Below are 12,142 nucleotides of genomic sequence, written 5' to 3'. Positions count from 1 at the left end.
CTGGCACAGTGGTGCAAAGAAATCAACCTCTCCCTCAATGTCGCAAAAACAAAGGAGCTGGTTGTGGAATACAGAAGGAACGGAGACAGGCTAATCTCGATTGACATCAATGGATCTGGGATTGAGAAGATGAACAGCTCTAAGTTCCTTGGCATACACATCACTGAGGATCTCACGTGGTCTGTACATACTGGCTGTGTGGTGAAAAAAGCACAATAGCGCCTCTTTCACCTCAGACGGTTGAAGAAGTTTGGTATGGGCCCCCAAATTCTAAGAACTTTCTACAGGGGCACAATTGAGAGCACCCTGACTGGCTGCATCACTGCCTGGTATGGGAACGATACTTCTCTCAAATTGCAGGGCTCTGCAGAGAGTGGTGCGGATAGCCCAGTACATCTGTAGATGTGAACTTCCCACTATTCAGGACATTTACAAAGACAGGTGTGTAAAAGGGGCCTGAAGGATCATTGTGGACCTGAATCACCCCAACCACAAACTGTTCTAGCTGCACCCATCTGGGAAACGGTACTGCAGTATAAAAGCCAGGACCAATAGGCTTCGGGACAGCTTCTTCCACCAGACCATCAGACTGATTAATTCATGCTGATACAATCGTATTTCTATGCTATATTGACTATTCTGTTGTACCCACTATTTATTACAAATGACTACAAATTGCACATTGCACATTTAGATGGACACATAAAGTAAAGATTTTTACTGCTCATGAATATGAAGGATCTAAGTCAGGGGTGGCCAACCTTTTACATTCCATGCATCAATTTTTTCACGCTTGAGTTCACATGTGCCATACAACTCTTGTACCCCCATTCAATTCTTGTAAAAATATGTTAATATAGACATATTTTGCATTTTTACATGATATATTGATTTGATATAAAAACAAGATAAACATTACTTACCTTAATGAGACTTTTAACAAATATATTTTGTCTTCTTTTGATTTCTTCCTTTTTCTTAATCACATATTCTTTCCGTAACTCAGACCTAAGCACTAGTTTCAGTTTTCCTTCTATTTCAGTCTGATGTTGTGTTTTATAGCGTCTATTAAGATCATGTCTTCCATTATGTGAGAAAATGTTTTCACAAACAATGTACAATGGTTTTCCTGACTCTATATATAAGAAGTCATTTTCCCTCTGTTCATTGAATTCACGCTTACTATCACTTTCTGCTTTTCTTTTGCACTGTGATGGGTCACTGAATGTAAAAACAAGGCATAGTTTTTGAAAAAGTACAAAACCGCAAATGTTCACAAAGGACAAACAAAGCACAACTCCGTAGCGCACAAGTGTCAATTGTAAACTGACTGGCAAAAACCCGCGATGCACTGCTGGTGCAGACGCCTGGCGCCTCAGGATCAAACAAGTATCAGACGTGTATTGAACAGTTATGGAACCACTGCAGAACAAAAGTCCTTCTTTCCTAGTTTGACTCATTGAACATTTTTAAAAATTGAAAACAGATTAATGTGAAAGAAGATAACATTCACCAAAAGATGTGCACGAAATAATAAAATCGCTAAAAATAATTGCTAAGTTTTAGATTTATACTCAGTAAAACCCATTTCTAGCTCCAAGCTACTTGAATTCCTGTTATAGTTTTTTTTCTACAAATCGGTTTTTGGTTAATACTTTTTGCATGAGTAGGCTTACTTTTTTATTATTATCACTGGGGTGCAATGTGCCCCTTCTAATCATCCAGTGTGCCACTTTTGGCACATGCGCCTTAGGTTGGCCATCCCTGATCTAAGTAATAAAGTCAATTCATTCATTCATTCAATAATCCCGTATGCCTGCACATGATCCCCTCCATTCCCTGCATAGTTATGTACCTATCTAAATTTATACACAGTGGCCACTTTTTTAGCTATCTCCTGTACATAGTAAAGAGGCCACTGAGTGTATGTTCATGGTTTTCTGCTGCAGACCAGTTCGAGGTTCAACGTGTCGTGAATTCAGAGATGCTCTTTGATACACCACTGTAGTTACGCATGGTTATTAGAGTTACTGCCGCCTTTCTGTCAGCTTGAACCACCGTGGCCATTCTCATCCAACCTCTCGCATTAAGGAGACATTTCTGTCTACAGAAGAGCTGCACAATGAATGTTTTTGTGTTCTTCGAACCATTCTCTGTCAATTCTAGAGACTGTAGTGCTTAAAAATCCCAGGAGATCAGCAGTTTCTGAGATATTCAAACCAAACCCATTTGGCACCAACATCAAAGTCACTTAGATCACATTCCTTCACCATTCTGATTTTTTTGTTTGAACAACAACTGAACCTCTTGACCATGTCTGCCTGCTTTTATACATTGAGTTACTGCCACATGATTGGCTGATCAGATATCTGCATTAACGAGCAGGTGTACTGAATAAAGTGGCCACTGGGAAGAAATGGAGAAAGGGTACATTGATTGAGCTGGGCCACCTGGCTAGCCAACAAAATGAGACTGCACAAGAAGAGACAAGGCAACTGAGGTGATAGATTTTACTCAGCAGACCATTTTGGGAATACAAAAACATATGATCAGATTGTGTTAAGGTAAACATAACCGAGTTGCATGAAAACATATGTATGAAAGAAATGCTCCTTGTGTTCTTACCTGGATAGTTTCCTGAAACACTAGCACAGCCTGTTCTTTTTCCTCCAACAAGATCCTTACCTCCGGGTTTGGCTGTGGACATCCAGGATGTGCCTTTGCTGGACTGAAAATAAGAACGAAATTCAAAACAGTAACCTAGAGATTGAAACTAACTTTATTTGTCACGTTTTTATCGGAATACACTGGAATGTGTTGCTAATCAAGACTAATAAAGAAGAAGTTACAGAAATTAAACAAGATTTAATTGATGAAGGGCTTGGGAACTGAAACATTGACATTTATTTCCTTCTGTAGATTCTGCCTCACATCTCGAGTTTACGAAGAATGGTGCGAGAAACAAAAATCATCCAGTGAGAGGCAGTTCTGTGGGCAAAAACACTTTGTTAATGACAGAGATCAAAGGAAAATGGCCAGACTGGTTCAAGCTGACAGAGAGGGGACCATGTGGTACAACAGTGGTGTGCAGAAGAGCATCTCTGAATGCACAACATGTTGAACCTTGAAGTGGAATGGCTAAAGCAGCAGGAGATCATGAACAGACAAAAATACAACCACTGAGTGTTCTGTACACTACATACTATTGCAGTAAGTGTCTAACTCCACTCATTGAAAGTCACTCCCCCATGGGAAGTGGGGATTGGCCCGTATAAGGAGCAATGGCCTGTGTAAGGAGCAGCCCCTCTCACTAATTGCCATTTAGTTGATGCTGTCATGGTGGTGGTAGAGTTTAAACCACACATCACTTTTCGCTGTCTGGGTTGCCATGGACTAGGAGGGCGAGGAAGCCATGGAAACGGTAAATAGTGTAGTGTGTTGCAGTAAAGAGGGCCCAGCACACACTTTAGATAAGTATTTGCCAGCGTCAACAGTATGTTTAGTGTCTGTTTTGTCCTGCCACTTCAGGCGCTCAGTTTAGATATGTATTTGTAATCAAGCGCAGCTTGACGGGCTTACTGAATGTTCAGTGACTGTTTTGTCCCGTAAATAAATAGTTAACCTACTAATCAGTAGTGAGTTTCTTCTGCCCCACTTTCTGAACCTGTGAGTCCGATATCACACAACAATTGGAGCTGCAAGCAAGGTGCAGTGATTGAACATAAGCTGAATATCTTTAGAAGGAAAAATAAGAGAGAGAACCCCCCTCTTGTGAGGGGTGCCGAGTCCTAGGTTGGACCAACAACAGTGGCTATGGATGTCCATAGACTGGTCAGACAAGTTGGACTTCGGCAGGGTGAAAATGGAACACCACATTGTGTCAGTGCATATTAAGGTAGGACTCCCCAAGAGCTAGGGTAACTAGAGGGGTGCTTTCTGGCTACTGGCAGCCAAAGTAAGACAGCAACATGAGACAATTTCACAAAAGGAGAAAGTAGACAGTTTGAGGAATGAAGGAATGGAGTTGCTAAATCAGCGATGTGTTACCATGGGAGAGGTTGCCCAGTCAGCACACATTTGGGTTAGAGTTAGAGGATAAGAGCACAGAGGTGGCCTGTTGGCTAGTGAAGGTGCAGTAGCTAGAGGCTGCCCACAGGTCAATCCCTTATGTTGTGGGAAGGCGAATTCGACACATGGATGGGGAATGCAGACATGTGGTTAGATAGTGAGGATGGGGAGAGAGGTTAGAAGAGAGCCTTGGGTTTCTCCCTCTAAGTGAGCACCCTTTGCCTTATGTGGCTGCACCAGTACAGGCCAGACCGGAGGCCACACCATCCCAGAACTGGCAAGGGGTCCACCAGCCCATTGTCCCTCCAGACTCCATGGAACAGGGTGAAGAAGAGCAGCGGGTTAGGGCAGAGGGACCTGGTGATGATAGCACAATGGACCTCACCGAAATGACTACCATCAGGGAGCTCTCTGCAAAGGAACTGGTAGAGCTGGGAGACAGGTATAGGCAGAAGCCAGGGGAATCCTCTGCTAATGTGGCTGTTGAGGATCTGTGGTGCAGATAGTGCTGGAATGAGCTTATCAGACAGGGAGACGGGAGGGAGGGTGTTGTCCCATCATGTGATGAACAACGCCCTTAGAATGTCACTCACCTTCCATGAGGGTGAGGAATGGCTATGGGGCAGAGTGACAGCAGTAGTTAAGGTCAGGTATCCCTCTTTGAGTGGGATTTACAGCCCCAGAAGGAATGGAACACAGTGGAGGAAGGGACTAGAGACATTTGCCACTGTAATCTAGTCAAAGGGATCTATCACGACAGTGACAGCTCACCAGAGAATCATAGTTTAACCTCGACCGTGGTGGGGTATTTAGTTAAAGCAGCGGCTCCCAGTTATGTTTTCTGAGCAGTATTGTGGGGTCTCCACGGGGGGTTATACAAGCCTGAGGGCTAAGTGTCACAATGTTGTGTCTTTCGATGGGTGGGATATTGCCGTAAGTGTCTAACTTACCTACTCATTGAAAGCCACTCCCCTGTGGGAGGCAGGGATTGGCCCATGTAATCAGCATTGCAGTCCTACCCACTACCTACCACTTAGCTGATGACATCACGTTGCCGGTAGTGTTTAAATCTAGCACACAGTAACCATGTGGCCTCTTTCCACTCTGTGGGTCGCTGCGGACCGGGTAGTCGAGGGTGCCACGGAAATGGTAAACAGTGGAGGTGTGCTGCAGTAAAGAGGGCCAATGTGTGTACGTTTAGTTTCTGTCTCATCCTGCAAATAAATAGTTAATTTACTAACCAGTAGTGTGTCTCTTCTTTTCCCAATCACTGAACCCGTGATCCTGATTTCATACAAAATATACACTATATACATCATAAACTATATATTTAAAGTATAATGTACTTTATTTATAATATATATATACACTACATACTATATATAATGAATAAAGCATATTTTTAGAATAAACTATATATATTGGCATTACACTATAATTACTTTTTAAATAAATAGTAAAATCTTTATCCTGAGCCAGCAGTGTACATTTTCTATCAAGGCAGCTTACTGGATCTTCAAAAGTTAAACAATTCTTCTTGCTTCTGTACAAACTTACAAAATAAACCATGATGCAGATTTTGAAATCCAACTCCAGTTATCAGACAGAATCCCACATTAGAACACATTCCATCTTGAGACTGTAACACGAAAAACACATGCAAAGCTTTGGAGGAGCTCAGCAGTTCAGGTAGCATCTACGAAGAGGAAGAAATAGTTCGAGGTTTTGGGCCAAGACCCTTCATCAGGATATATAAGGGCATCTCTGCCTGAAACATCAACTGTTTATTCAGCTCCAAAGATGCTACTTGACCTGCTGAATTTCTCCAGCATTTTGTGTGTGTTACTCTGGATTTCCAGCATCTTCAGAATTTCTGGAGTTCATTGTTACAAACCTAGTTGACAAAGGCAGCCACAGATTTATGAAAAACAAAACTATACATCAAAATTTCAGTAAATTGAGATTGCATCAGCCATTTCCCACGTGATTCAAGCAACCAAAGGCCCTTAAACAGGTAACCTGCATTAAACAGCCCTCATGCACTTTGTAGCAACACACATAAAAGTTGCTGGTGAATGCAGCAGGCCAGGCAGCATCTCTAGGAAGAGGTGCAGTCAACGTTCAGGCCGAGACCCTTCGTCAGGACTAACTGAAGGAAGAGTGAGTTTCACCAGCAACTTTTATGTGTGTTGTTTGAATTTCCAGCATCTGCAGAATTCCTGTTCTCGTGCACTTTGTTACGGGTTTCTGGACAATATCCTGATGAAGGCACTGTGGAGGAATTGGTTGTACAAGTTAACAGGCTGAAGCCATTAACAGTCTAGTTAAGTTAACAGGGCAACTTGGACATAGGCTTTTGTGTTCCAATTCAATGCAACACAAATCCAGTTGAGCTCTTCCTGCTCCTGGGCTGAGGAGTTAGGTCATACTGCACAGAACAAAGTGATAGAGTGACGTACAAACAACTTTACATCTATAGCGACCCAGGTTCAATCCTAACCTCTGTTCTCTCTGTGCAGAGTTTGCACATTCATCCAAGACAAAGAAATTGGTAGGATAGTTGGTCAGTGTAAATTGTTCATTATGTGCAGGCAAATGGTTAAGTCTGAGGAGAGTCGATAAGATATAAGTTCATAAGAGATAGGAGAAGAATTTGGTGACTTGACCAAACATGTCTGCTCTGCCATTCCATCATAGCTGATTTATTACCCCTCTCAAACCCCATTCTCTGCCTCCTCCCCGTAGTGTTTGACTAATCAAGAAACTATCAATATCTGCTTTAAATGTACTCAATAACTTGGCTTCCACAGATGTCCATGGCCATGAATTTCACAGATTCACCACTCTCTGGCTAAAGAAATTGCTCTTCATTGATATCCTTCTATTCTGAGGCTATTCTGATGCCTCCTGGTCCTAGACTCCCCCATTATAGGAATTATTCTCTCTGTGTCCACCCTATCTAGGCCTTTTGGTATTCAATAGGTTGCAATAAGATCCCCCATTATTCTTCTGAACTCCAGCGGATACTGGCCCAGAGCCATCAGGTGCACCTCATATGTTAACCCTGATGGGATGGTGAGCAGAATATATTGAAATTGGTGTAAATGATAGCCTGAAGATTGATGTGGACCATGTCTCATGTCCATCTGATTCCAGAACAAGAAAAACCCAATACACTGCACGAGTGAATTCTGGGGTGGTGTGGAGAATGATGAGTTGGATACCACCTCAATCCCTCCCCCTCCCCTATTCCCTACTCTGGCCTCTTAACTCTTCTCACCTGTCTACCACCTCCCCTTAGTGCCCCTCCTACCCTTTCTCCCATGGTCCACTCTCTTCTCCTATCAGATTCCTGCCTCTCCAGCCCTTTGCTCAACCCGGCTCCAGCTGTCATCTTCCAGTTATCCATCTTTCCCTCCCCCCACCTTTTCACTCTGGCGTCTTCACCCTTCCTTTTACGTCCTGAAGAAGGGTGTCGGTCTGAAAACTTTTATTCATTTCCACTGACAAAGATGATGTGAGTAGGTTAAGCAAACAATATTTAGAAGCTCAAGAACGTTAAATAAGATTGTTTTTGAAATTATGTGTTTATCTACATTAGTTTTTTGGCGAAGGGTGTTAACAAGGTGGTATGTGACTAAGCAAGATTGCTTTTGTATGATGATTTCAATTCTCCAGTTACTACCTTTATTGAAGTTTTTGGAATGCAAACTATTCAACCACAAAACTGATAATCAACAACACAATAACAAATGTGACACATAACAGAGTCCAAAACAACATGCACACAATGCTGGAGTAACTCAGCAGGTCAGGCAGCATCTCTGGAAATGAAGAAACAGTCGACATTTCAGGCCAAGATCCTTCTTCAGAATTGAGAAGGAAGGGGAAGATGGCAGATTAAAAAGGTGGGATGAGGAAAGGAGGCTAGCTGGAAGGTGTTAGGTTTTTTTTATTAAATGCAATCGTGAACAATAGCCAGATCAGAAATGCTGATCAAGTCAACTAACTCCCAAAGAGAACTCTGATAGGCCAATCAGATGGTTCACTGCTGCTCAGCGATAGAACACAAAAAAATCATGTGTACAATTAAGAAACATTAAAGAATAGTAGAAATACTGGAGTCATGATGATCATGATGAAGTCTGCTGGAGAGAGACATTTATACACAAGCTGTCCTCCATAATTCAAAGAGATTGCAGGATAAGGTTGCAGGGTGACAAAACGTGGCAGGAGCACTTGGAACTAAAAACTAATCCCTACCGGGAGAAAACAGCACCTGTTCTTTCCACACTGTTCTCCAGCAGCTTAAGGACTAAGTTCAGCTGGAACATAACTCACAAGTGCTCTTAAAAGTCAGGTATTAACCCTACCTACCAACAACCAAGCATTGCCATCCTGGTCCCCTTCATGATAGCTTATGAAGAAGCATGTGACTTCCCTCCCAGAGGTGATAGGTGTTTGTGCACTTGACTCTTGAAGGCTTGGACCCCATCGCCGCAGATGTTTCCAACCACAGCATCTGGAAGGCTGCTCCAAATTCTGATAGCACAGTGAAGGAAGCTTCTATCCAGTGTGTAGGTTCTCGCATCAAGCATAGAAGCAGCATGAGCAGGCATAGATAAATTTGATTGTGTGGTGCGCCGTCTCTCATAAGATGAAGGCAGCATGGCGCAAAGGTCTGCAGGGCTGTGGCTGGTGTGCATTCTGTATAGTACAGTAGCTGCAGCAACCTGTCGTCTGTGCTGTAAGCTACTGATGGCTAGCTTCTCACGAGCTGTGGCTTTATCTACACCTATAATCCTGAAGTCAAGCATATAGGAAAGGTCAAATGCTGGGAAAGAAGGAATCTGATGGGAGAGGAGAGAGGACTATAGGAGGAAGGGAAGGAAGGGGGGACCCAGGGGGAAGGTAATAGGCAGATAAGAAGAGGTAAAAGTTAGAGTGGGGAACAGAGGAAGGTGGTGGGGGGAAATTTGTTTACCAGAAGGAGAAATCGATATTCATGCCATCAGGTTAGAGGCCACTCAGATGAAATATAAAGTGTTGCTCTTCCACCCCGAGGGTGGCCTCATCTTGGCACAAGAGGAGACCATGGACCGATGTGTCAGAATTGGAATCAGAATTAAAATCTTTGGCCACCAGTAAGTCCTGCTTGTGGTGGACGTTGCGGAGGTTCTCCACAATGCGGTCCATAGAAACATAGAAACATAGAAAATAGGTGCAGGAGTAGGCCATTCGGCCCTTCGAGCCTGCACCGCCATTTATTATGATCATGGCAGATCGTCCAACTCAGAACCCCGCCCCAGCCTTCCCTCCATACCCCCTGACCCCCGTAGCCACAAGGGCCATATCTAACTCCCTCTTAAATATAGCCAATGAACTGGCCTCAACTGTTTCCTGTGGCAGAGAATTCCACAGATTCACCACTCTCTGTGTGAAGAAGTTTTTCCTAATCTCGGTCCTAAAAGGCTTCCCCTCTATCCTCAAACTGTGACCCCTCGTTCTGGACTTCCCCAACATCGGGAACAATCTTCCTGCATCTAGCCTGTCCAATCCCTTTAGGATTTTATACGTTTCAATCAGATCTCCCCTCAATCTTCTAAATTCCAATGAGTACAAGCCCAGTTCATCCAGTCTTTCTTCATATGAAAGTCCTGCCATCCCAGGAATCAATCTGGTGAACCTTCTCTGTACTCCCTCTATGGTAAGGATGTCTTTCCTCAGATTAGGGGACCAAAACTGCACACAATACTCCAGGTGTGGTCTCACCAAGGCCTTGTACAACTGCAGTAGTACCTCCCTGCTCCTGTACTCAAATCCTCTCGCTATAAATGCCAGCATACCATTCGCCTTTTTCACCGCCTGCTGTACCTGCATGCCCACTTTCAATGACTGGTGTATAATGACACCCAGGTCTCGTTGCACCTCCCCTTTTCCTAATTGGCCACCATTCAGATAATAATCTGTTTTCCTATTTTTGCCACCAAAGTGGATAACTTCACATTTATCCACATTAAATTGCATCTGCCATGAATTTGCCCACTCACCCAACCTATCCAAGTCACCCTGCATCCTCTTAGCATCCTCCTCACAGCTAACACTGCCACCCAGCTTCGTGTCATCCGCAAACTGGGAGATGCTGCATTTAATTCCCTCATCCAAGTCATTAATATATATTGCAAACAACTGGGGTCCCAGCACTGAGCCTTGCGGTACCCCACTAGTCACCGCCTGCCATTCTGAAAAGGTCCCGTTTATTCCCACTCTTTGCTTCCTGTCTGCTAACCAACTCTCCACCCACACCAATACCTTACCCCCAATACCATGTGCTTTAAGTTTGCACACTAATCTCTTGTGTGGGACCTTGTCAAAAGCCTTCTGAAAATCCAAATATACCACATCCACTGGTTCTCCCCTATCCACTCTACTAGTTACATCCTCAAAAAATTCTATGAGATTCGTCAGACATGATTTGTCTGAATAGTTTGCATTCCAAAAACTTCAATAAAGGTAGTAACTGGAGAATTGAAATCATCATACAAAAGCAATCTTGCTTAGTCACATACCACCTTGTTAACACCCTTCGCCAGAAAACTAATGTAGATAAACACATAATTTCAAAAACAATTTTATTTAACCTTCTTGAGCTTCTAAATATTGTTTGCTTAACCTACTCACATCATCTTTGTCAGTGGAAATGAATAAAAGTTTTCAGACATGGTCCCTCAATTTACGATGGGTTTCACCAATCTGGAGGAGGTCGCATCTGGAGTACTGGATGCAATGGGTGACCCTGGCAGGTTCGCAGGTGAGGTGTTGCCTCACCTGGAATAACTGTTTGGGGCCCTGAATGGAGGTGAGGGAGAAGGTGTATGGGCAGGTGTAGCACTTTGTCTGCTTGCAGGAATAGGTGGCAGGAGGGCACTTAGTGGGGAAGGACGATATAAGAGAAAATCATGGAGGGAGCAATCCTTGTGGTAAGTGGAAGGGGTGGTAGGTAAAGGTATGTTTAGGTGGAGGAACCCTTTGGAGATGGCGGAAGTTGTGGAGGATAATGTGTTTGGTGTGCATGCTGATGGGGAATGCTCCCTCCCTTCTCAACTTCAATGTCTGCCCTCATGATAAAATAGACTGTGGTCAGCATGGTTTCCTTAAGGGAAGATTTTCCCTGACAAATATCTTGTAAGTCTTTGAGGAAATAATAAGCAGGATAGACAAAGGAGATTTGTTGGATGTTGTTTACTTGGATTTTCAGAAGGCCTTTTCACAAGGTGCCACATATAAAGCTGCTTCACAAGGTAAGAGCCTGTGGTATTACAGGAAAGATACTAGCATGGATTGATGATTGGTTGATTGGCAGGAGGTAAAGAGTGGGAATAAAGGGAGCTTTTCCTGGTTGGCTGCCATTGACTAGTGGGGTTCTGCAGGGGTTTGGTGCTAGAACCGCTTTTTTTTACGATATATGTCAATGATTTAAGTGATGGAATTGATGTCTTTGTGGCTAAGTCTGCAGATGATATGAAGACAGGTGGAGGGGCAGGTGGTGTTGAGGAATCAAGGAGGTTGCAGAAGGACTTAGGAGAATGGGCAAAGATGTGGCAGGTGGAATGCAGTATTGGGAAGTGTCTGGTCATGCACTTTAGTAGCAGAAATAATTGTGTAGACTATTTTCTAAACAGAGAGAAAATTCAAAAATCCGAGCTGCAAAAGGACTTGGGAATCCTTGTGCAGGGTTCCCTAAAGGTTACCTTGCAAATTGAGTTGGTGGCGAGGAAAACAAGTGCAACGTTAGCATTCATTTTGAGAGGACTAGATTATAAAAGGAAGGATATAATGCTGAGACTTTTTAAAGCACTGGTGAGGCCTCACCTGGAGTACTGTGAGCAATAGACAATAGACAATAGGTGCAGGAGTAGGCCATTCGGCCCCTTGAGCCAGCACCGACGTTCACTGTGATCATGGCTGATCATCCACAATCACTATCCAGTTCCTGCCTTATCCCCATAACCTTTAATTCCGCTATCTTTAAGAGCTCTATCCATCTCTTTCTTGAAAGCATCCAGAAACTCCA

The 12,142-nt window shown here is 43.4% G+C and overlaps 1 protein-coding gene across 1 annotated transcript in view; it reads right to left on the bottom strand.

The window, feature by feature from the left end:
• Positions 1-12,142, bottom strand: part of LOC140197097 (sperm flagellar protein 1-like) — an 88,825-nt gene that overhangs the window by 3,781 nt on the left and 72,902 nt on the right. Inside the window, exon 8 of the mRNA XM_072257012.1 lies at positions 2,626-2,728. Coding sequence (XP_072113113.1) covers positions 2,626-2,728 — 103 coding nt within the window. The remainder of the gene's footprint in view (positions 1-2,625; positions 2,729-12,142) is intronic.

The sequence above is a fragment of the Mobula birostris genome, chromosome 4 (assembly GCF_030028105.1).
Source record: "Mobula birostris isolate sMobBir1 chromosome 4, sMobBir1.hap1, whole genome shotgun sequence".
In the NCBI taxonomy this organism is placed as follows: domain Eukaryota; kingdom Metazoa; phylum Chordata; class Chondrichthyes; order Myliobatiformes; family Myliobatidae; genus Mobula; species Mobula birostris.
Note: the sequence above shows the minus strand (reverse complement) of the source record. Positions and strands in the feature narration are given on the sequence as shown.